The sequence below is a fragment of the Manis javanica genome, chromosome 13 (assembly GCF_040802235.1).
Source record: "Manis javanica isolate MJ-LG chromosome 13, MJ_LKY, whole genome shotgun sequence".
NCBI lineage: Eukaryota > Metazoa > Chordata > Mammalia > Pholidota > Manidae > Manis > Manis javanica.
In genome coordinates, this window is record NC_133168.1 from 47,445,007 (window position 1) to 47,472,065 (window position 27,059).

At 38.5% G+C, this 27,059-nt stretch overlaps 1 protein-coding gene and 1 long non-coding RNA gene across 9 annotated transcripts in view; one reads left to right on the forward strand and one right to left on the reverse strand.

Annotated features, from left to right (window-relative positions):
• The window catches only part of LOC140845457 (uncharacterized), a 28,450-nt gene extending 22,353 nt beyond the window's left edge, over positions 1–6,097 (forward strand). The window contains exon 5 of the long non-coding RNA XR_012124220.1: positions 979–6,097. This is a non-coding gene — a long non-coding RNA (uncharacterized lncRNA). The remainder of the gene's footprint in view (positions 1–978) is intronic.
• Positions 1–27,059, reverse strand: part of ECHDC1 (ethylmalonyl-CoA decarboxylase 1) — a 73,196-nt gene that overhangs the window by 41,077 nt on the left and 5,060 nt on the right. For 6 of the 8 annotated variants that reach the window (XM_073219577.1, XM_073219573.1, XM_073219576.1 and 3 more), the window contains 2 exons: positions 21,203–21,424; positions 10,146–10,288 (listed from right to left, as the gene is read on the reverse strand). In XM_073219577.1, coding sequence (XP_073075678.1) covers positions 10,146–10,288; positions 21,203–21,422 — 363 coding nt within the window. In that variant the 5' untranslated portion in view covers positions 21,423–21,424. Of the gene's footprint in view, positions 1–10,145; positions 10,289–21,202; positions 21,425–21,897; positions 21,936–27,059 lie in introns of all 8 variants that reach the window. The other 2 variants (XM_073219578.1, XM_073219575.1) reach the window with 1 other exon arrangement.

The window sequence follows — 27,059 nt, forward strand, 5'->3', positions numbered from 1 at the left end:
GGCTTTAAATGTGTCATAAAGTAGATTACACTGTACTAGCCAGCATGACCTATGAAGAAGACAGACTTAATCCATTAAATCTGTCCCCCAAAGCCACTGAATCAACAATGGTTAAATGCTGAGTCCTCTTCCTGGGCTGCAGGAAGAAAATAAGCCAATGAGACATAAGCCCCTACTTGTGATAGAACAAGTTGAGGGAAATGAACCAATGAAAAGCTAGCCCTGCTCTGATGAATGAAAGCTGGGAGCTGGTAAGTACTAAAAAAAAGTTTTGAGAGCTGCTGCAGATGATCATCCCATTCAGATGTTACCCTGAGACCCAACCCTACCTCCAGTTCTTCCTAATACAACAAAGGTGAAAAGCATGATGCTCAGCTGACATAACAAAAGGAACTATTAATATCATATTTACACTGTACTACACTTACCGTGGGTAGAAAAATGCCCAGTCTGCAAAAGTATTTTATCTAGAATCATAAATGAGCCTCCCTTTCCTTCTAAACATTTGTTGTAAGGATTTAATTTCCTCAAATTACATGGGAGAGTTGAGAAAATTATAGTAGCTTGTCTATAAATTAGTAAGACTAAAATGGAATTATACAATAGTAGCAGCAAAAGCAAAGAGTTATATAAGAATTTTGAGGGCATTGTAGAAATTTAAGTAACAGAAAAACAAGGGGTGACATACTGGCAGAAAAGTAACAAGGGAGGTTGGGAGCGAAGGAGGATATTATCCTCAAGCCACATTAAGAATATAAAGGTTTCTAAAATGCCAGACTTTTATTTGAGCATTATACCCATTCACTGCAGAGTAAGCAGGTTTATTTTCCCATATCTTGAAGCTTATAATTGAATTTTGATTACTTCTGCCCTCTGAAAAAAGACTTCTTGAAGGCTACAAAACATCTGTGGCATCAAGCCCAATTGGGTCAATACTTAATTAGATTTATTTCTTTTCTCTGTCCCTTAACTTTTCAGAGTTAATGTTTGTGTTATGCTAATTCACCTCTCTGCCTCAACCTTCTCAACCATGGATAACTGCCTAACAGCAACAGCTGGAGCTCTTTTTCTGCTTATTAAACAAAGGATACCAAAATGAAATCAACTTAAGAGACCAGCTATATTTAAAAAACAGTGGAATGAGAAACAAAGATAATAAAATGTTGATGGTTTTTGATGCTATTATGAGTGTGTGAGGGTCTCACTTTCTCTCTACTTTCGTTTATGTTTGGAAATTTTCATTAGTGAAATATTTTTTAGAAAACTGAAAAAAATAGTGGCAAAAACATCAACATAATTTTTTTAAATGCCATTTAATCATCACTTTCAAGTATCTTACTATAATCTTTCAAGTATCTTACAGAAGGAAATACAATCCAATTACTAAAATCATCATCTATTCTAGTCATCTCATCAGCCTTGGAGGTACAAATTTACCAAACAGGCAGATGTTAGTGATGCATCTGTACCAACAAAGAGTTGAGTATACCAGATAAAGAAGAGCTTCATTGAAAGAAAGGCTTTTTATAACATCATGTTAAGAGTCTCAGAATCTCTCAGCTCTGAGGGGCAGATGCATTTATATGTGCTGCTGCAACTTATACACATGTATGAACCTCAAAAGGCCCGAAGCCATTTTAAACTTCAGTTCTACATATATTACAGTTATTCCTCAAGTGTATAGGAATACAGTCTAATGAGAAATGGAAGCAGTTATCAAGAACTTTATATATACTGTTTACAGTTCTTGTTAATTTTAAAATAATGTGACAAATATGCCCCATACTTTGTACATATTACTGTGTTCCTTAATGTTATCCATAAGAGAAATTTTACTTCAATTGCTTATTTCTATGCTATATAGTTCCTATACTTTGACTAGGGAGATTTCATAGAAGTAAAATAAGGGATCCATCTACCCAGGAAATGCTGTAAATAAAATAAGGTATTTTAAGTAAAGCAGAATCACAACTCCAGCTTTTCTTGATGAGCCTGACAGATGTGCATAACTGCCAAGTGATGGACACCCGCAGTGCTATGTAAGCATAGGAGACACACTACCCTAGTTCTCAGCTGTTACCAAAAATCAACCTACTTGACTGCAAGCATTCAGGAAAATGTATTAGTTGGAGAATGTCTACACTAAAAAGAATAAACTTTATTAAGTGATCCCTTATCTGAAGTCTGAATAAAAACTACATATATTTTCCCAGAGGACTTACATCAGATCCACCATATATAAATGAAACAATCAGCATGTTTCCACTTTTAGCTTTTACATTGACAGGAAGAAAAAATTCTGGCCAAATGACCTAAAGAGAAACAATGTTCTAACTAGAAGTAAGCAAATTAGCTTTCACCTTTTTAGGGATGTTTGCCTCCTGATTTATAATCTATTGTCTCATTCTATCTTTACAGTATCTTTTGTTTTCAAAGTAAGATGCCTAGCAATAAAATCAATCTAGACATGAGAAATTACAATTAATGACTTGCAAGTCACATAGTTAATTATTAGTAGAGTTTGGGCATATATTCAAATCTCCAGCTTAGTGCTCTAACCATCTGAATGCATTATAAATTAAAGTCAAGTGATGCCATAAATTATGGATCTCACAGATAACAGTATTTATTAATATCAAGATCTTTGAAATAAAAATAATAGCTACCTTTTACATATACCATGTGTCTTGCCAATGAGTCTCAACTCCAGACAATTTCACTATGGATTCAATGAGACAAAAGAAATGACAGTGGAACATTCTTGGGGTGAAAGGATTTATACTCAACTTTATTTCCACAGTGGCAGGTCAATCACTAGAATCCTGTCCATTCAGAGCAAGTCTGGATGCAGCAAGCCAGTCTCTGTTTGAGTCTCTCTGCCCCCATGGCTGTTTCAGTCTCTGTCCTCGACACTGTCACCACTCCAGCCTCTGCTCCCATGCAGCCCTGCAGCAGTGCAGCAGCCAAGCCACAGTGTTGCCCAAGAGCACTGGGCGGAGCTCTTTATATAGAGTCAATAACGACATATTGCCCACACATGTGCAGTGACCTAGCCAACCAGGGTAAGGCAAGAATGCTGGCCATAGGAACCATCATTTTATCCACACCATGCTAGTAAGCACTTTATGTACATTATCCTGTGTGGATAAAGTAAAGGTTCCTATGGCCAGGATCATCACCTGAATCTAAACTACTTAACTTGATAATGTAACTGGCCTGCTGCTAGGCTGAATCCACACCAGTAGGCAATAAGCTATTATTGACTGAGTCACTATATAAAGAGCTCTGCCCAGTACTCTGGGTGTAGGCAGAGACTAAGGAGGATTACAGACCTGCAGACCACTGGATGCAGACTTAATTCTAGTGCTCAACCTATTGCTGGGAGAACAAGCTGGGTAATAAACCCTTTCTCCCCAAAAACATCTCTTTGTCATTCATCATTCTTACCAAATCCATAGTGAATTTGGCTGGGGCTGAAACCCACTGAAAAGACAATTGGCAACATCGAAAGGATTTCATTGTTGACCAAGGAACAGGACAGGCTGCCCTTATGGGAGGGGTACTTGAGCAGGCTGCCTCTATGAATTGGGAGACACTCACGTGTCCCCCAGCAGGCATGTGATCTGAGGTTGCTTGTCTCCTAGAGGGCTGGGCCTCACCCCAGGACTGGAGGCAGGTAGAAGTGACACCTGAGGCAATAGGGGTGGCCCTTGGTATAGTAATCAGGTCCTTTGAGAAACAAGAGTGCCTGTGAGGCAGAAGGAACTATGGGTTGGCTGCTTCCCACAGTATTAAAAAAGTCTACAAATGAGAAGAACATGATCCTGAAAGATATACAAGAAATGGCAGCACGAGAAAGTGGATTAACTGAAGAATTAAATAAATGAATTGATACAAGAGGAGGCATCACAAGAACACTGGCTGCAAGGTACCATTGAGGAGGTAAAAAATTTGTTGATGACTGAAATGGAGTCACTGCACGGTACTGTGGAACAGATAAAAGCCATGAAGGAAAAGGACAGACCCCTGCAAAAAGCACAAGAAAAGGCAGGTTAGAATTTGAGCTGGGAGGTCCAGTGAACGAGGTAAAATATTCCTTAGAGAATGAGACAGCAGTGCTGCCAGGTGCTTTGAAGGAAGCAAAGGCCATGGAGGAAAAGTACGTACTGCTGAGGGAATCACAGGAAGAGGCAGTACAAGAATGCCAGCTGCAAGGTGAGGTAAAGGTAAGAGAGCTACTGAAGAATGAGCTAGCATTTATACAAGGCACTGTAGAAAACGTAAAGGATATAGCAGAGGCACTCAGGGGAGTGGAAAGAAAGGTGCCATCAGCCCTGGAAATGGAGGAGCTGGGGAAGGATGAAGAGCTGATGCTGGGGGCACCAACCTCTTCTCTACTGAAAGCATACCCAGTGGTTATAAAGAAAATAAAAGACACAGCAACCAATGGGTCCTCCAGGAGAGGAGCAGCCCCTCCCCAGGTTGTGGAGCACTCTATGCTCCGCCCCTTTACTCATGCTGAGTTGGTGGCTTTGGGCTCCCGGTTTAGGCAGAAGCCCTCAGAATCAATATCAGCTTGGCTCTTGCATCTGTGGGACTTAGGGGTGGATGGAATTGTTCTATCTGGATCAGAGATGGGAAAACTGGCTTCCCTAACAGTTCATCCACCTTGAGGCAGTGATTACAAAATGCACATCGCATCTGAGGAAATCACTCCCTGCTCGATTGGCATACAACTGCACTTCGTGCTGTGTAGCCCAATCAGGGTGATTTACCATCGTCCCCTGCTAGATGGCAGGTGTCTACTGAGCTCTAACAGGTATTATGGGAGCTAAGCATAAAAAGTACCATCTGGAGTCCAGAGAATTATGGCCCAGATGAGGAGCCTTTTACTGCAGGGATGAGACATGTGCTTCAAATAGCTCCCACATCCTTCTCTGGGTCTCTAGCTTTTCTTGCCTCTCACTTAGGGCAGCCCATAAGCAAGGCTACCCGTACAGTAGCAGACTTAGGAGAGGCTAAAGCAATGAGAGCACAGACACAAATAAGGTCTGCTATGCAGAGGAAGAATTTAAAGGGCCTCATGAAAGTTACGAGGACCCAAATGTGGGTTGATTTAACATAAGCAGAAGCATACAGAAGGAAATTAGATGGGAAGTCAAATAGAATCTTACTGGAGCTGTGGCAACAACTGACACCAGAGCAGCAGTTCCAGCCATTAAGAACAAAGAGGAAGAGGCCTAAGACAGAGCCACAAGTCAGGCCTATGTATTTGTAAGACTTCCTGCTGGAGAGTGAGCCAGCCTCTGGAAGATGATTGGGGAACACAGTTTGATTGAAGGCAAGGTTGACGTACCTGCCCTAAGGACCAGGGAGGGGACAAGAGGCCACATGTTGAAATATCTATCCTTTGTTCCCCAGTGAACATGAAATGTGTTCTGGCTCTAGTGGACACAGTGGCTGAATGTTTACTGATTTATGATAACCCTGAGCAGTTTCCTGGGATGCCCACTATTATAGATGATTACCGGGTAAAGCTATCAGAGCAAAACAAGCCCAAATCCATTTGGGAATAGGGCATATTGAGAATAGGGTATACTGTGCATATCTCTCCCATTCCCAAATATATTTTGGGAATAGATATCCTGCAGGGTCTATGACTGAAGACTACTTCAGGCGAGTTCAGATTGAGAAGACGTGTGGTAAAGGCAGTTATGAGGGGACATGCTAAGCACCTGCCCATAGTTTTGTTTGTGCATTGGCAGGTGACTAATAGTAACAATACAAATTGCCTGGTGGGCATAAAGAAATTGTAGAAACCCTCCAGGAACTGTAAAAGGTGGGTATTATAAAGCCCACCCACACTCCTTTCAATTCCCTAGTGTGGACAGTAAAAAAGATGGATGGCTCCTGGCATATGACTGTGGATTACAGAGAATTGAATAAAGTCATATCCTCTATGCAGGCTGCTGTCTCCTCTATTGCAAACCTGATGGATACCCTCAGTCATGAACTAGGAACATAACGATTATGTGGTAGATCTTGCTAATGACTTCTTTTCCATTGATATTGAGCAGGAAAGTCAGGAACAGTTTGCTTTCATATGGGAAGGACAGCAATGGACTTTCACTGTCCTTCCACAGGGATATCTCCACAGCCCCACAATCTGTCATGGACTTATAGCACAGGACTTGGCAGCATGGGAGAAACTGCCAACGGTGCGGCTGCACCATTACATTAATGATATCATGCTCACATCTGATTCTCTTTCAGATCTAGAAGGTGCAGCATCTAGACTGTTGTAACATCTATAGGATAAAGGGTGGGTTTTGAACAGCACCAAGGTTCAGGGATGTGGTTTGTTAGTCAAATTCTTGGGGGTAGTCTGGTCAGGTAAGACTAAAGTTATACAAGTAGTCATAGATAAAGTCAAGGCCTTTCCTATAATATTGTTACAGGAGTTTTTGGGTCTTCTAGTCTACTGGGGAGTGTTTATCAAACATTTCGCACAAATTCTGAAACTCTTATAATGTACGAAGGGCATCAGATGGGACTGGGATCAGACATGTGCATCTGCCTTTACTACAGCAAAACGGGCACTGAAGGCCATGCAGGCTCTGAGTGTGATAGACCCAACAAGGCCCTGTGAGTTGGATGTTCATGTAATGGAAGATGGTTATGGCTGGGGTCTCTGGCAGGGGATTGAACAATCTTGCCAACCTATTGGATTCTGGTCACAACTCTACAAAGTGGCAGAGGTACGATACAACTTGATAGAAAAACAATTGCTGCCATTTATCAGACCTTGCTGGCTACAGAACCCATCACTGGAATGGCCCCGATAGAGGTAGTAACCACCTATCCCATCATGGGGCGTGTACAAAACTGGGCTCAAAAGCCAAGGAATGGCATGACACAACGCCCACACTGGCCAAGTAGGGAGCTTACCTACAGCAGCATAGTGCCCTCTCTAGTAGCCCCTTGAGTGAAGAACTCCAATGCTTACTGGGGCCAGCGACATACACTAATGAAAAACAAAGAATTTCTTTGAGAACCATTAGTAACAGAGAGTCTTTATCAGGTGGGAAGAGCCCTTATACCCGAAGATGCATGGTACACAGAGAGCTCCAGCCAGGGGCAGCCCCCAAAATGGAGGGCCATAGCTTTCCACTAAGACTGAGACAATATGGATGGAAAATGGTGAAGTTAAGAGCAGTCAATGACAGAGTTGCAGGCAGAGTAGCTTGTGATCAGCGAGGAGCCCTTCCCTATAGTTATTTGTCTGCACTGACAGCTGGGCCATTTATCGGGACTTGACCCTGTGGCTACGAACATGGTACCAAGTCAACTGAATGGTTGGTCACAGACCACTTTAGGGGAAAGAATTGTGGCAAGACTTATGGGCCTGTGGCCAGACTAAAACAGTTACAGTATACCATGTGACAGGTCATTTGCCACTGGCATCCCCTGGAAATGAGGGAGCAGCTGAACTGGCCCAGGTGCACTGGCTAGAAAGAAAGCCTGCTTCTGATGTAGTCCAATGGTTATATCAGCATTTGTTGCATGAAAGGCAAAAGACAATGTGGGCTGTAGCCTGTCAGTGCAGCTTGACTTTGACCTTTGAAGAAATCAGCAGAGCCCAGCAAGTGTGCATCAGATGCTCTAAAAGGGGCTTTTACTAAGTTCCACTGCAACATGGAACAATAGCTAAGGGGCTAATACCCTTCATCGGATGGGAGATAAGACTATACTGGACTTCTGTCCATATCAGAAGGGCTTGTGTAGACATAGCTACTAGACTTATGGTTGCTTTTCCTACACTCTGTGCTGACCAACAGATAACCAGAAAAGGTCTGGAGCCTCTCTTTGCAGCCTATGGCTGACCACAGGTAATTGCAAGTGATGGAGACACCCACTTCACTGGACATGGACTGCAAGAATGGTTGTAACAGTTGGGAATTAAATGGAAGTTTCATGTGCCATACCATTCTACTGCAGCAGGCAGGATAGAGAGGTACAATGGTTTGTTAAAATCTGGACTAAAATCAGACACCAATAGTCTGTGGGGATGGTCATTCCACTTACGAACAGTGCTACATCGTTTGAATGAGAAACAATGAAAGACAGCCCTGAGCCCAGTAGACATGTTAACACATATGGCTGCCTACCCTATACAAGTACAAGTACAAAGCAAGGAAGATCCATTGAAGCCAAGGTTCAGCCACCAGAATAATATCTTGCTGTCACCACTAAGTGGACATGGCCTTGGACATTTTGACCCATGGACCAACAATGGCTGGCCCTCCTGGTACCTTGGGGACAAGGCCTGGAAGCTGGCCTCCTGTGTATTCCTGGAGTAACAGCAGAGAGGCCCCCAAAGATCACAGTAGTATATCGTGAATGGCCAGAAGGTAGGAGCATCTTACTGGGGAGTTTTGTTTTACCATTATGGCCAGTGCATGTACCTCCAGTAGCACTATATATAGACCCTTCAGTAACCCCCATGGGAAGAGGAGTTAAAGGTATGGTATACTAGACCTGGAAGGAACCCCCTTCCTGCTACAGTCCTATCACAGGACCACTCTCTTGCATGCATCCTACCTGATGCACAAGATTTGCCTGTATTGGTATCAGTAAAACATGTGTCTTATTACCCTTCAGGTGTTTGTGGATTGGGCACACAACCTAGCAAAAAAATTGCTACTCACTGGGGCACACGGATCTCCCTATCTGTACCACTACCAAGTGTGAGTCATGAACTCATATGAGTAGACCTGGTTTTGAATATAGCTGAAATAACCTCCTCAGGCTTGAGGATTATTATAAGTTTTGTTACCTGTACCGTAATTTTGTTGTGCCATAATTTTTGTTATTATCTCTATTTTGTTGTTATCCCCTGTTGCTGTTGTGGAATCTGGTCACAATGCTCCAGCTTCCTCACAAAAGGACCATTGCAGGAGATTGAGTGTGTAGACTATGAGGTGATAATCCTGGAGGCATGGAGTGGGGATAAAGTAAAGGTTCCTATGGCCAGGATGCTCACCTGAACCTAAACTACTTGATGATGTAACTGGCCTGCTGCTAGGCTACTGCTTCCACACCCTAGGCAATTAGCTATTATTCACTGAGTCACTATATAAAGAGCTCTGCCCAGTGCTCTGGGTGGAAGCAGAGACGAAGGAGGATTCCAGACTTATAGACTGTCAGATGCAGATGTAATTCTAGTGCTCGACCTATCACTGGGAAAACAAGCCAGGTAATAAACCCTTTCACCCCAAGAACATTCCATTGTCATTCCTCAGTCTCACTGAATCCATAGTGAACTTGCCCAGGGCTGAAACCCATTGGCAAGACATCTTGAATCCTCACAATAGCTCTATGAAATACATAATTCTAACATACAGGATAGGAAAATAAGACTTAAAAAGATTAAGTGATTTGCTTAATTGCGAAAGTGTTGAAACCAGCACTAAAATCCAAGTCTATGAAAATTATAAGAGATTTCACTCTTCACATTTTTATGCAAACAGAGATCATAGAGTGGTGTAAGAGTTGTGGAATACCACCACTTAAACATTATTACCTGCATACAGCCCACATCTATAGTTAAATGGTATCAAATCCTTATTTGTTTTTCCTTTTTAATTTCTCCCTCTGTCTGTGGTTTTTTTTTTGGCCTAGTGGATGTGGGTGGAAAGCTGAATTAAAGAAAACAGGTTCCTTTGAGGACTGATCATGGAAGATGATTAAGATTCTTTTTCTTTCAGAGAAATTCAAAAGCAAATTTTTGAATTGTTACCATTTGCTGAAGCCTACTCTGTGTCAAAGATATGCTAGATACTTTATCTAGTATCTCATGTAAAATTCTTTATCTTCAGATGCTAGGGTCTCCCACTTAAAAGATTCAGATTTTGCCACTTTTAATAATGGATTTTGGTTTTTGATCATCTTGTGTCCTTCCTTTTCTTACTCCAGTACTTCACACTGCTGCAATCTAATCTTGAAGCAAAACAAAAACTCTGATCCTTGGAAACCTATTAAAGAGTAGCTGTCATCATAACGACCACATAAGTAAAATATAAATATTCAGCTATAGAATTCTTACAAACTTGTAAAATCTAGTACATAATTTATACAATACTTGCCTCTGGAGTTCTCAGTGCTTTCACAGCATTGAGATCGGATCCTGAGGAGAAAGTATTATTTGCCCCACGGATAATGACACCTTTTCCCTCTGTCCAATTTTCCAATTCAATCACTTTTTCCAAGAGTTGTAGCATCATAACACCTGCCAGAGAGGGGAGGGGGAAATCACAAACACATGAGATACTAGTAAAATAGAAGTAAATTAGAAACTATAAGGTGTCAAACAGAACTCTTATATCATATATTTTACAAATATTTACTGAATGTCTATCAAATGACTACTGTTGGTACTATGGAGTATATACAAAAGAGGTACATGTGACAGTCCCAGATTTAAAAGTTTATAATTTGTTAGAGATCTCTGTCTCTATCTTAATTAAGAAATCACACAAATATATGGTTAGGTAGAAAAATGAGAATATATCATACATATCCTAGAAATAAGAAAACTGTAATGATAACATAGGACATGGTAGTAAGAAAAAATTATTCCTTAAGGTACAAATGAAATATAGCCCTGAGTTCACAACAGTACATATTAAGTATACATAGTTAACAAGTTCAATAAGAGTTATAAAGTCAAAAGTTTATAACAAGTTATGCCTGTATTTCTCATTCAAATACAGTATTGCCTAACAGAAGAGTATGAGATCTTATGGTATATTGGACATATGGTATTTAAAACAAAGGTGATATTCCTACCATACTCACATCAGAACTACTTACTGTAAGAGGATGTTAGTTCAGGAAAGGTATAGTAAATATATTTTTCTATGGTTAACAAACTGCCCTAAGAAGCCCAAGGCATACCATGGAGGTGCTTCACAGGCTGAAAATAAGATGCACACCAACCATCAATTCTATGATTTACAGATCAGACTGTTATCTTGGTATCATTTCAAAAGCTTATTGTAGATTCTTTATAATGATAACAGCAAGGACTATCATTCTTTTAGATATGCTTACCTGCAGTAATTGTCCAAGTCTGTAAAGCTCTCAACATGATTAAACTTACTTTCCTCTGCTTAAGAAAATACTTTCAAAGCCAATATAAAGATCATAACAGAGGGTTATAACTGGCAAAGAATCTGTATCACAAGGTTCTAGAACTTAAGGCATTATTAAACTATGTACACTTCTTTGGAATATAAACCTCTATATTGTCAAAAACTGTTATTTTCTTCACTATTTTCTGAAGTAGCCAGTAGTGAAGCAGTTCCAAAATAAAAGTTAGTGTTCCTGATTCACAAATGACTAATGCAGCTATCTTCTAATTGCTAATTATCACCTAGTTAAAACAGCAAACTTGCCTAAGAAGATACTAGATGTTTAGTGCTTACTCTCCAAAGATTTACAGTCTAACAGTTTTTTACAAAAAAACACATATTTAGGGTAAGACTCAATCTATATAGGTAAATATGGATCCTCAATCATCCTTGATACTTAAACTTCCAAAAAAAACATGTGGTCTGGAGAATGAGAAATCTGTACCAGTAGTTAATCTTGAATTCATCTTTTGACTCTGTAACATAAATGTTAAGAGTTGGAAGGGACCTTCAAGAGTATCTGGTTGGGTGATTTTCAAACAAGGGCCTTGGGAGTTAAGTGATGTGGGGCTTACTCATCACCTCCCAACCCACCCCAACCAAACACCAATAACTCAAAGTAAATCTGCTTGTATTAAACATTAGGCATCAAATTAATATTTGTTTCCATTTGAATAAAAAGTTTTACTAATATAAATGGTTATTTATAGCTATTCAGGAGTTAATTGTAACTATTAATCTAGTCTAATTTTCTAGAGCAGTCTTACCTTTCTACTTTTATTCTTCCTAGGCTAATATTAAAATCGGCTTTAATTCTCTGAACCAACTGAAAGTAGAGAGCTGCACAGTTCAATAAAGTAGCCACTACTCACATGAAGCTGTTGAGCACCTGAAATGTGGCTAGGCCAAACTGATATGCGCAGTAAGTGTAAAGTACATACCAGATTTCAAAGACTTGATATAGGAAAAAAAAGGGAAATGCCTCATTAGTAACATTTTATATTAGTCACATGTTTAAATATTTTAATATACTGGGTTAAATAAAATATATTATTAAAATTAATTGTACTTGCCTCTTTATACTTTTTAAAAACATGCTACTAGGAAATTTTAAATTACATATGGCTCACATTTATGGTTAGCGTCATATTTCTACTGGTTAACACTAATAAAGATAGATTTTTCTGCATTTTGCTGAGTGGAAAAATATCATCTTGGGTTTAAACACCATAAATGATAATTTACAAAGTTCATGGCTTTTGAATTATGTCTAGGGGCATATAATACATAGGCACAAGAAAATTTGACGTATTTGAGCCCCACATTTCAAATGCTATTACAGAATATAACTTATCCCCATGAAATACATAACTGACAAAAACAGATTGCCAAAATCACCTTGAAATTAGAGTGCTGGGTAGTCAGCAAGGTTACTCATTAGCTATTGCTTAACATTGTAGTAGCATAATTTTAATTTGAGCTTTGGCAAAAAATTACAAATTACTAGGTCCTGGATCTTCAGGTCTTTTAAATATGAAATTCTTATATGTCAGGAATGCTGCCTGGAAAATAGATGGTATTTACTAGTATCTGAGAGTTAGGGGGAAGGGGCAGTAATAGGCAAGTACAGTGTTTTCACTGATTATTAGAATTACATGGCTAAATAACAGTCTTATTTCAATTCACAGAAAATAATATTAAGCTAAATAACTTCCTTCTGCATTTATAGGCCTTTTTCTTGAGTTTTTAAAAATCTTTGAAACCTTTCCCTTGTTTATGACATTAGCTGAACACAAACAAATGAATTATTAGGCAGTTAATAAATTTCAATGGAAGAAATGATCAAGATTAATTTGGCAGTTTCCTTTTTATCAACATCTGCATTCATGGATTTTTTAAAAACATTAAAACATTCACAAATGAAAAATGTTTCTGGTTCATGTGATGGTTTTTCTTTTTCTTTTTTTGTGTGTTCTACAAAGAGTACTACAACCTTTAAGAATTCTGTCACCAGAGTAAGGATAAACATCAAGTGACAGCAGGTTAGATTTAGTGTTAGATTTTTAAATCTTAAAAAAGATTTAGTTAGGGTGGGGCGGAGCCAACATGGCGGCATGAGTAGGACAGTGGGAATCTCCTCCCAAAAACATATATATTTTTGAAAATACAACAAATATAACTTATCCTAAAAGAGGGACCAGAAGACACAGGACAACAGCCTGATTACATCGACACGTGTGAGAGCCCAGCGCCTGGTGAAAGGGGTAAGATACAAGCCCCGGCCGGCGGGACCCCAGCACACCTCCCCCCAGCTCCCAGAGGGAGGGAGAGGGAGCCCAGGACTGCTAAACACCCAGCCCCAGCCACCCGCACCAGAGCGCAGACACAGTGCATGCGTGGAGGGCTGGAAACTAGGGAAATAGGGCAGCAAAACCTCTGAGCGGGTGCCGAAGCTGATGCCCCTGAGACAAAGAAAACACAGTGCTCTTTCAAAGTCTTAAAGAGACAGGGATTTAACAGCTAGACGGAAACAACACAGGTCACAGCCCAGTGGCTGGAAATTACAGGGAAAACTGGGCGCACTAACCCCCTGGGCAACAGCTCTGAGACCCCTCACGGAGGTAAACAGCCAAACAGCCCCGCCCCTCCCAGTCCATTACCCCTCCCGGCGCTGCAAAAGCAGAGAAACAGCCTAAGGCAAAACACGCCCACAGAAAGGCAGAAAGGAAAATTCCTACACTTCAGCCTGGCAAGACACAAAGACCCAGCCTACACGCAATTACCCAACACAAGCCCTAGGGGTCGCACTTGTCCCAGTAAAGAAAGGCCAGTAGCAAGTGAAAAGTTTGGCCCTCGCAGCTGACAGTCAATAGCACCTGTCAACATGAAAAGGCAAAAAAAATATGATCCAGACAAGACTAACCCAGACAGCTTCAGCATCTGCTACATCTTCCCCTGAGAAGGAACCTGGGGAGATAGATTTAGCCAGTCTTCCTGAAAAAGAATTCAAAACAAAAGTCATAACCATGCTGATGGACTTGCAGAGAAATATGCAAGAACTAAGGAAGGAGAATACAGAAATAAAACAAGCTCTGGAAGGACTTCAAAACAGAATGGGCGAGATGCAAGAGACCATTAATGGACTAGAAAACAGAGAACAGGAATGCAGAGAAGCTGATGCAGAGAGAGATAAAAGGATCTCCAGGAATGAAAGAATCCTAAGAGAGCTGAGTGAACAATCAAAAAGGAAAAATATACGCATTATAGGAATACCAGAAGAAGAAGAGAGAGAAAAAGGGATAGAAAATGTCTTTGAAGAAATAATTGCCGAAAACTTCCCCAAACTAGGGGAAGAAATAGCCTCTCGGACCACAGAGGTACACAGAACTCCCATGACAAGGGATCCAAGGAGGGCAACACCAAGACACATAATAATTAAAATGGCAAAGATCAAAGACAAGGACAAAGTATTAAAGGCAGCCAGAGAGAAAAAAAAGGTTACCTACAAAGGAAAACCCATCAGGCTATCATCAGACTTCTCAACAGAAAACCTACAGGCCAGAAGAGAATGGCATGATATACTCAATGCAATGAAACAGAAGGGCCTCGAACCAAGACTACTGTATCCAGCACGAATATCATTTAAATATGAAGGAGGGATTAAACAATTCCCAGACAAGCAAAAGTTGAGGGAATTTGCCTCCCACAAACCACCTCTACAGGGCATCTTACAGGGACTGCTCTAGATGGGAGCACTCCTAAAAAGAGCACAGAACAAAACACCCAACATATGAAGAAGGGAGGAGGAGGAATAAGAAGGGAGAGAAATAAAGAATCATCAAACCGCGTGTATAATAGCTCAACAAGCGAGTTAAGTTAGACAGTAAGATAGTAAAGAAGCGAACCCTGAACCTTTGGTAACCACAAACTTAAAGCCTGCAATGGCAATAAGTTCATACCTTTCAATAATCACCCTAAATGTAAATGGACTGAATGAACCAATCAAAAGACACAGAGTAATAGAATGGATAAAAAAGCAAGATCCATCCATATGCTGCTTACCAGAGACTCACCTCAAACCCAAAGACATGCACAGACTTAAGGTCAAGGGATGGAAAAAGATATTTCAGGCAAACAACAAAGAGAAGAAAGCAGGTGTTGCAATTCTGGTATCAGACAAGACAGACTTCAAAATAAAGAAAGTAACAGAAGACAAAGAAGGACATTACATAATGATAAAGGGCTCAGTCCAACAAGAGGATATAACCATTATAAATATATATGCACCCAATACAGGAGCACCAACATACCTGAAACAAATATTAAAAGAACTAAAGGAGGAAATAGAATGCTATGCATTCATTCTAGGAGACTTCAACACACCACTCACTCCAAAGGACAGATCCACCAGACAGAAAATAAGTAAGGACACAGAGGCACTGAACAACACACTAGAACAGATGGACCTAATAGACACCTACAGAACTCTACATCCAAAAGCAACAGGATACACATTCTTCTCAAGTGCACATGGAACATTCTCCAGAATAGACCACATACTAGGCCACAAAAAGAGCCTCAGTAAATTACAAAAGATTGAAATCCTACCAACCAACTTTTCAGACCACAAAGGCATAAAACTAGAAATAAACTGTACAAAGAAAGCAAAAAGGCTCACAAACACATGGAGGCTTAACAACACGCTCTTAAATAATCAATGGATCAATGACCAAATCAAAATGGAGATCCAGCAATATATGGAAACAAACGACAACAACAACACAAAGCCCCAACTTCTGTGGGACACAGCAAAAGCAGTCTTAAGAGGAAAGTATATAGCAATCCAAGCATATTTTAAAAAGGAAGAACAATCCCAAATGAAAGGTCTAATGTCACAATTATCAAAATTGGAAAAAGAAGAACAAATGAGGCCTAAGGTCAGCAGAAGAAGGGACATAATAAAGATCAGAGAAGAAATAAATAAAATTGAGAAGAATAAAACAATAGCAAAAAATCAATGAAACCAAGAGCTAGTTCTTTGAGAAAATAAACAAAATAGATAAGCCTCTAGCCAGACTTATTAAGAGGAAAAGAGAGTCAACACAAATCAACAGTATCAGAAACAAGAAAGGAAAAATCACGACAGACCCCACAGAAATACAAAGAATTATTAGAGAATACTATGAAAACCTATATGCTAACAAGCTGGGAAACCTAGGAGAAATGGACAACTTTCTAGAAAAATACAACCTTCCAAGACTGACACAGAAAGAAACATAAAATCTAAACAGACCAATTACCAGCAACAAAATTGAAGCGGTAATCAAAAACCTACCAAAGAACAAAACCCCCAGGCCAGATGGATTTACCTCAGAATTTTATCAGACATACAGGGAAGACATAATACCCATTCTCCTTAAAGTTTCCCAAAAAATAGAAGAGGAGGGGATACTCCCAAACTCATTCTATGAAGCCAACATCACCCTAATACCAAAACCAGGCAAAGACCCCACCAAAAAAGAAAACTACAGACCAATATCCCTGATGAACGTAGATGCAAAAATACTCAATAAAATATTAGCAAACCGAATTCAAAAATACATCAAAAGGATCGTACACCATGACCAAGTGGGATTCATCCCAGGGATGCAAGGATGGCACAACATTCGAAAGTCCATCAACATCATCCACCACATCAACAAAAAGAAAGACAAAAACCACATGATCATCTCCATAGATGCTGAAAAAGCATTTGACAAAGTTCAACATCCATTCATGATAAAAACTCTCAGCAAAATGGGAATAGAGGGCAAGTACCTCAACATAATAAAGGCCATATATGATAAACCCACAGCCAACATTATATTGAACAGTGAGAAGCTGAAAGCTTTTCCTCTGAGATCGGGAACTAGACAGGGATGCCCACTCTCCCCACTGTTATTTAACATAGTACTGGAGGTCCTAGCCATGGCAATCAGACAAAACAAAAAAATACAAGGAATCCAGATTGGTAAAGAAGAAGTTAAACTGTCACTATTTGCAGATGACATGATACTGTACATAAAAAACCCTAAAGACTCCACCCCAAAACTACTAGAACTGATATCAGAATACAGCAAAGTTGCAGGATACAAAATCAACACACAGAAATCTGTGGCTTTCCTATACACTAACAATGAACCAACAGAAAGAGAAATCAGAAAAACAACTCCATTCACAATTGCATCAAAAAAAATAAAATACCTTGGTATAAACCTAACCAAAGAAGTCGAAGACTTATACTCTGAAAACTACAAGTCACTCTTAAGAGAAATTAAAGGGGACACTAACAGATGGAAACGCATCCCATGCTCGTGACTAGGAAGAATTAATATCGTCAAAATGGCCATCCTGCCCAAAGCAATATACAGATTTGATGCAATCCCTATGAAACTACCAGCAACATTCTTCAATGAACTGGAACAAATAATTCAAAAATTCATATGGAACCACCAAAGACCCCGAATAGCCAAAGCAATCCTGAGAAAGAAGAGTAAAGTAGGGGGGATCTCACTCCCCAACTACAAGCTCTATTATAAAGCCACAGTAATCAAGACAATTTGGTACTGGCACAAGAACAGAGCCACAGACCAATGGAACAGACTAGAGAATCCAGACATTAACCCAGACATATATGGTCAATTAATATTTGATAAAGGAGCCATGGACATACAATGGCGAAATGACAGTCTCTTCAACAGATAGTGCTGGCAAAACTGGACAGCTACATGTAGGAGAATGAAACTGGACCATTGTCTAACCCCATATACAAAGGTAAACTCAAAATGGATCAAAGACCTGAATGTAAGTCATGAAACCATTAAACTCTTGGAAAAAAACATAGGCAAAAACCTCTTAGACATAAACATGAGTGACCTCTTCTTGAACATATCTCCCCGGGCAAGGAAAACAACAGCAAAAATGAACAAGTGGGACTATATTAAGCTGAAAAGCTTCTGTACAGCAAAAGATACCATCAATAGAACAAAAAGGAACCCTACAGTATGGGAGAATATATTTGAAAATGACAGATCCGATAAAGGCTTGACGTCCAGAATATATAAAGAGCTCACACGCCTCAACAAACAAAAAACAAATAACCCAATTAAAAAATGGGCAGAGGAACTGAACAGACGGTTCTCCAAAGAAGAAATTCAGATGGCCAACAGACACATGAAAAGATGCTCCACATCGCTAATTATCAGAGAAATGCAAATTAAACTACAATGAGGTATCACCTCACACCAGTAAGGATGGCTGCCATCCAAAAGACAAACAACAACAAATGTTGGCGAAGCTGTGGAGAAAGGGGAACCCTCCTACACTGCTGGTGGGAATGTAAATTAGTTCAACCATTGTGGAAAGCAGTATGGAGGTACATCAAAATGCTCAAAATAGACTTACCATTTGACCCAGGAATTGCACTCAAGGAATTTACCCTAAGAATGCAGCAATCAAGTATGAGAAAGACCAATGCACCCCTATGTTTATCGCAGCACTATTTACAATAGCCAAGAAGCGGAAGCAACCCAAATGTCCATCGGTAGATGAATGGATAAAGAAGATGTGGTACATATACACAATGGAATACTACTCAGCCATAAGAAAAGGGCAAATCCTACCATTTGCAGCAACATGGATGGAGCTGGAGGGTATTATGCTCAGTGAAACAAGCCAAGCAGAGAAAGAGAAATACCAAATGATTTCACTCATCTGTGGAGTATAAGAACAAAGGAAAAACTGAAGGAACAAAATAGCAGCAGAATCACAGAACTCAAGAATGGACTCACAAGTACCAAAGGGAAAGGGACTGGGGAGGATGGGTGGGTAGGGAGGGATTAGGGAGGGGGAGAAAATGGGGGGTATTAAGATTAGCATGCATGGGGGGCTGGGAGAAAAGGGAGGGCTGTACAACACAGAGAAGACAAGTAGTGATTCTACAACATTTTGCTATGCTGATGGACAGTGACTGTAAAGGTGTAAAGGGGTATATAGGGGGGACCTGGTATAGGGGAGAGCCTAGTAAACAAAATATGCATCATGTAAGTGTAGATTAATGATTAAAAAAAAAAAAAGCAGTTCCTGTGTGGTGACCTCCAATGAGTTCTACACAATGACATAAAGGGCATATAAAAGTGTAGGCAAAGGGTCTGTTTGTGTTTATACAGAGGATCAAAGCCTAATTTGGCTACCCCAAAAATGAACTAAGATACGATATGAAAAAGAACTTCCAACATCAGCACTCTCGGGAAGACTCATGCCAGAAGATGACCATCAAAAAACCCCAACAAAGATCCATGCACTGCCAGAGGTGTAGATGCACTCATCCCACCAGTTCCTGGACTTGCCATGGGAATGAAGAAGGAGATATCTAAGCTGGCCTGTGCATACAGCAAAACAACAAATTTGACAGGATCTAAACTGTTGGATCTCAACCAAGAATTAGGAGAAGTGCAAATTGTAGCGCTCCAAAATCTTACAACTACAGACTCTTTACTGTTAAAAGAACATATGGGATGTGAACAGTCCCCAGGAATGGGTTGTTTTAATTTGTCTGATTTCTCTCAGACTGTTCAAGTTCAGTTGGACAATATTCACCATATTATAGATAAGTTTTCACAAATGCCTAAGGTGCCTAACTGGTTTTCTTGGTTTCACTGGAGATCGCTGGTAATTACAGGTATGCTTTGGTTACGTAACTGTACTCCTATTATGTTAATGTGTGTGTGCAATTTAATTAGTAGTTTAAAACCTATACATGCTGAAGTTACTCTATAAGAAGGTATGTCAAAGAAATAATCAATCTTCCCAGGTTTTCTTCCACCTGCTACTTCTATAGCTTTTCTTCTTCCTTCCTAATTATAACCCGTAAGTAGAATTCGTGCCTCATATCGAATTTACCGAGCATCATAATTCTTCCAAGTGGTAAAGACACCTCAAGACAAATGCTGGGCATAGAAGCCACAGGGCATAAAATATGCAAAGAAGTAAAAAGTTAACCTTTTCAAACAATAAGGCTTCTCTCTCACTTACCAACTTAACATTTCCCTGTATGGCCCCAGAAGATGACTGATTAGCCAGAGATGGGTAAGATTCCTCAAGGGAGGAACAACCTAAGAAAGGCACAGTCGCAGGGGGGCTATCAGGTGAGAAAATGGGGATCAACAGAGGTGAGGCTTAGAACCTCCCCCCACCCCTGTTCTGAGAGAAATCTTCTGCATACGTGAATGTTTTATTGCCCTTGTCTAGCTTGGATTAACACAGTCTACAGGCACACACCTGATCATCTACATTTGCTCTCTTACAACACTAAACTATGTTTTCTACCTTTATCTTGTATCTACCTACTACTTCAGCATTTTATAAAAAATAATAATAAAGAGAGAAATGTATCCACATATAAATCAAGTATAAAAATCAAATGAATATTCATATTTGAACTGTTTATAGTTCATAATGCATGATCAAAAGCAAAAGCCTCTGTGATGACTGCCCTTGTAATGTTCACCATGTAACTTATTCATTATGTAAGAATTTGTTCTCCATGTAAGAACTTGTTGGTTATGCTTCAGAAGATTGGAGACTGATGAAAATTAGGCTTGGGGTGGATTAATGATTGTGCATTGAGCATTGACCCCCCTATACAGAATTTTATTGTTGTTAACAACCATTTGATCAATAAATGAGATGCCCTCACAAAAAAAAAAAAAAAAAAAGTACACACTTCCAATTGTAAAATAAATAAGTAACCGGGATGTAATGTATAGCATAAGGAATATAGTCAAAATATTGTAACAACTTGGTATGGTGATAGCTGGTACCTAGAATTATCATGTATATAAATGTTAAATCACTATGTTGTACACCTGAAACTGATGTAATACTGTGTGTCAACTACCCTTCAATAAAAAAAAAAAAAAAAAAAAAGATTTAGTTAGATCTTTAACTAACAAAAGAAAAGATCTCTGTACCTGAGAAGGCATTCATTTTACTTGGATTGTTCAGAGTAAGAATGCCAATGCCACTGTCTTCTCTCTGAAGGTCAATGGATCCACCAGGAAACTGCTGAAGTTGTTTTCTTACATCTTCCTCATGGAAACCATGAGATGAATTATAAAGTGCCAATCCCATTTGATGCAGCAATTTTGTCCTTACCGACATAGATGATGTCTTCAAAAGACTTCTTGCCATATCTAGAAAAGTGAGGTAAATGTGCAGTTATCTGAACACTTTTCCAATATTTGTTAGAAGGCTTTAGTGATAGAACTTTCTGTTTGATTGGGAGTACCTCCTCACTTCTAAAAGCACTCTTTGAGGAGGCAGTCAATATGGAATTCCTTCTCTTTTCCCCCTTCTCAAATCAATTAATTCACAAAGCATATCATTTCAGTAGATTATTGAGGGATGACAGTTACAGTACATTTACTGGACCCCAATACACTAGGTTGGTCTAGAAAAATGTCACAGTTCTGCATTTACCACCATCTCCTGCCTCCAGGTAGTCTTTCTCATGACAATAGTTCTTCTTCCTCCAACTCCGTAACTTCTCCAAAAATCTAAGAATAAATTCATTCCAAATGTCCCCTTGGAAACAGTCTCTATGCAGAAGTGCTACAAGAGCAATCCTATTCTCTAACAGAAATTTTATTCTTTGCATTATCCTTACCTTATGCAATGCTTTCAGTGGAGAAGCTGGAAGAGGCGCTGAGGAAAATGGGGAAAGAAATAGGAATGTGTGTGTGCAGTTTCTGTGTTCCCCAGCACTCTGTCACTTTTCTCTTCTCACTTTATGTATATATCCTGGCAAGATCACCTCTGCCCATAGGCTTTTTTGCCCATAAGCATTTTTTGTAGACATAAAAATAATGCTTATGGGCAACATACATTCAGAAAAGTATGCAAATCATAAGCTACAGTTCAATGAATTTGCACAAGGTGAATACGTTCAAGTGAACAGCACCCAGATCAAGAAATAGAACATGAACCTCAGGTCCATTGTGCCACCTTTCAGTCAAGACTCCAAATAAGGATAAGCTTCTTGAAACAGTACCCAAGATAAGTTTGCCTGCTTTTGAACTTTATATAAATTGAATAATATATATTCTTTTTTGTCTGGTTTCAACTGTCTTTGTGACATCCATTACTGTTATTATATATAACTAAAGTCTAAATAGTACTTTCTTCTGTGTTATTTTATTGTATTATATAAATATACCATAATCTATTCTAATGTAAATAGACATTTGGATTGCTTCCAGTTTGGGTATTATAAATAGAGTAGCTGTAAATATTTTAGTATGTATCTTTTGGGTCAACATTGTATTATTTCTGTTGGCTACACATCTAGAATAGAAACAAGCTACCACTGGTAGCTTGAAACCGACCATGAGAGGAGTATCAGCAAACTATACATATATCACTCTCTTCTCCACTGTTTTCCTGTCTCTCTCTCTCTCTCTCTCACATATACATACACACACATGGAGCTGCTATCCCAAATTATATGTTTCCCACTGGCCATGATTTTATCTCTTCATTTATTCAACTTTAATAGATACTGCCAAGGAGTTTTCCAAAATAGCTGTACCGACATAAACTGGTATTTCCACACCTAGCGAATGTTCCAGTTGCTCCATAAACTTGTTATCACTTGCTAACGCTCTTTTTTGTTTTCTTTCTATTTTAGACATTCTAGGAGGTGGTATACCATGTTTCACTTTGCATACTTATGATGTCTAATGAAGTCAAGCTACATTTTCATATGCTTGGCATCTATATTTGATCTTTCCTGAAGTTCCAGTTCAAGCCTTTTGAACCCTATTTTTCTATTTATTTGCCTCTTTATTATTCATTTGTTAGAGTTCTTTTATTCATTTCCCTAGCTTTCATTAAAACCCAATGGACAACAAATCCCATCTCCATTTGAGACCTTAGCCTGTGTACTCTAATGCAAAATGATATCTACTTCCTTGCTCCTCACCTCTATTATGTACCACAGGCTTCTTGCAATCATTGTCTTAATTTGAACTCATGTTTTCTAAAACTTGTTGCTTCTTCTTTAATTCATCCCTTAACTATCCTGAGTATCATCAACTTAGCAGGCCACAGGAAAAAACCCAATCTCCTTCCTCACCCTTAAACACCACATGCAACCTACCTCTAAAATGGCTTCTTCCATATCTTTTCCATCCTTAATACCTTCTACTACTAACACAGTTCAAACCTCATCACACATGTACTACTCACCAATTAGTTTCACACTACTCCTTAAAATCAGAGCTATCTTTGTAACCTGACCTGTTTATTCTAAATATAAAGTGTTTCAATCACTTTCTACTAACAAAAGGATCAAGTCCAAAGATCGCTTTGATTTGGTGCCTACCTGTATCTTGAATCTCCTCTCTCACGACATCTCTATACACACTCTTCACAGAAGACCAAACAACCAGTTTTACCTTGCTATTTTATATTATTATTTCCTCCTAAAATGTCTGTCCTTCCTTGTTGACCTGCAGGTCAGATGACCCAATCATCTTTAAAAACTGAATTCCAAATGTTCCTCTTAAAAGTGATTTCCTAAGCAGAGACAATCACTTCTTTTATTTATCACAACCCAGGATACTGTATATTATTTTATTTTAACACATTTCACACATCATTTAAATTTTATTTTTATCTTTCTCACTAGACAGGAAACTTCCTGAGAGCAGTTCTTTGATGTACATATCCTCTAACAGTAAGTAGGGTCTACAGTGCTCAACACATAAAACGTACTTAATAAATGTTTAATGAAGAAAATGTGGGAGAGTGAAAAATAAGTCATCAGGTTGCCAAATGGAATGTTACAAACTTGTTCTATAGCTTTAGAAATATCTTTAATATGTGAGTTATACAATGGTATCAGAGGCAGATGAAGAGCAGAGCATCATAAAGAAAGTTATAAAACAATCTCCACTTTAAATTGCTTTACCTTCAAGGGACATTTTTGTTAAAGTGTCTCAGTAGAACACCTAGAACTGTGTATTTATCTAGAAATATTACACAGTAGAATGCAATCCGCTAAACATATAAACTTTAAGAACTTGGGAACAGTATTTCAAAATTTCACTACTAAGGTGACTTATAAATATAATATTGAGACAAAGATATTTCTTAAATCTCATCAAGGAGACTAAATAAAATGTAATTCATATTCAGTAAACTGTGGCCTGGTGTGAATATGGTAGTGAGTTTGACAAAAAAGAAGGGGAGTATGGTGTTTGTTGCCTTAGAGAAGAGTATCCAAGAATAAGCCCTTTGTGACATTTTTCCAAGAAAAAAGGTGCACCAACTTGCTATCTTAAGTGCTGTCAGGGGCCTGCTTTAAACCACCATAACATTATTCTGTCCTTTACTTTCCAACCCCTTATGGTCTTACTCTGTACTCCACAATTAACCCTCCTTTCCTCCTGGAAGAGGCATCAATTTGTAAATACCACAGCTGACAGACTGACATTTCTTCCACATTTTATGAGCTTAGTTTGATTATCAGAAAACAGTCCCTTGAATTTAGTCACTCATGGATGAAAGGATAGCTTTTACAAAGTTTTAATTCTGAAAGCCCAAAATTGTTTTTTTTTAAGAGAAAAACTTTAAAAACAGAGAAAAAAATAATGCCCTTAATTGATAATGGATGTTAACATTTTCCTTGTCTTTCCTTCAGCTTATTCTTTTTTAAAAATCTTTCCATTTCTGAAAATTTCCAACATTCACAAAAGTAAAAAGATTAACAGAGAATTTTCATCACCTAGCTTGACAATTATCAACATTTTTGCAAACTTGCTTCATCTAACTGCCATCTCACATAACATACACAACCCATTTCAGCTTCCCCTGAGTATTTTGAAGAAAATTTACAGGCGAACTTTAAGTGTCTGAAAAAAGCTCGATCCTGGACCAGTAACTGATTAACCTAGGTAAGCAGCTCACTGAAGCCCAGCCTAAAAGACATCAAGAATACCTTACCTGTATCAATTTCTTTGTACTTCTTTGAACTTACTTAACCCAGAGGTGGAGCTTAGCACTCTGGAACTCAGCTAGTAAGATCTGTTCTTAGAATCTTTTATGAATATTCAACTTGGACATTCATCAATCAGTACAACAGTTTTCGGAATTATTTATAACAACTACTGGTGCTATTCCTAATGGGATTAAAATTTCAAAAGTCCTATCCAAACGCAAATTCCTTTTAGGCATTTATCAATTCACTCCTAAAACTTAAGGGGGAGGAGGCTCTATTTATTGTAGTTTATTTAAGTTACAAGCTATCTAGGTAATGTCTCACCATTCTGGAATAAAAATCACTAGAAATTAAGAAGAAAATATAAGGACCCACTACATATAACAAGAGCCTTTGGTAAGATGTCCTGGTAACAATTCAATGGGCATTTACTGAGTTCTTACTGATCATCTTCCCTTTGCTAATTGTTTCTAAAAGAAAAAAAGTAACTTTACCCTCAAAAATTTTTCAGTTTTATCAGCGAAACAAAATATGCACACATGAAGCAAAAATAATTCAACTAATTGAAAACAGAACAAAGTCCCTCCTTTTGTAAGCTCTATTAGATTTGCATCGAATTCAAAAATAGAGTCTTAACTTCATACAAGGATGTTTTTTCTCAGCAGTAAACTTTTATCATGAAGCCTACAGATTTCCCATAGGCAGAAATGGATCCAAAAGCATTAAATTAGTGCACAGGATTATGATACTCTACTTCCCTTCATTCTTTCTAAGTTTAAAAATTCTAGGCAGAACTGTAAGAGAAATTAAGCAAGCAACATTCCAGTTCTGCTGGGGTGTAAGCAAAGCGAAACATAATTCAGATCAGTTTTTCTTTGTAGTGTGTTGTGGCCAGAATATCAGCAAAGGGAGCTACCCTTAAAATACTTCATCTTACTTATTTTCAAATGATCAATTCTTCAAAAGATTGCATTAGTGTTATTAGCATGAAATCATTATAATCCCAAAACAAATCTAGTCTTTTGCTCTGTTTTCTTGTTTTTGCTCTCATATATGTGGGCTCACATTTCCTTTTTACAATTAATTAAAGCTTACCACTGTGTGCAGCTTTCCTCTAGAGAGTAATCTACTTACTGTCAAATTTTAAAAGAGCAGTAAAGCTCTCAACCAAAGTTCTCACTCTGCTTTTTCTCCAAATAAATACATTATGTTTTAAATTGCAACTATCAACTGATAAAAATATTTAAAATTTGAGACATTATTTCAGGTAACTCCATAGCTGCCTTGAATCACAAACCTTTTGAATGGACAAGAACATATTTTACATACAGGCTATATGATTAAATTAAAAATATTTATAAGATGGTTATAAAATTGTCCAACACTGTTGTTCATACATTGCTTCTATAAATCATTATTTTTGTTTACTGTTTGAAATTCAGGTTGTATTACACAGATGGCCAGAATGAAAATAAATGCATACATAATGATTGAAGAAAGCCACTGCCTTAGTCACTTAACATGCACTGAAGTTAGTGTTCACAACCTGGGTGTATTCTATTTCTTAACCTAGGTAATAGAGACACAAGCATTTTTGTTGCTTTGTTCTTTAAACTCCTCTTACAAATTTTTCACTATTTGTATGTGTTCTACATTTTCCAATAAACTTTCTTTTTAACTGAAGTATATCATTCCAAATTTTGAGGAGGGGTCTCTGCATTTTCCTGTAATCACTCCCAATCTTCTAAATTGAAAGTTTCAAAACTAGTTCCCTAAGTACTCTATTTCTTTACATAGAATATATTTAATAAAGAACACAAACATTGCAG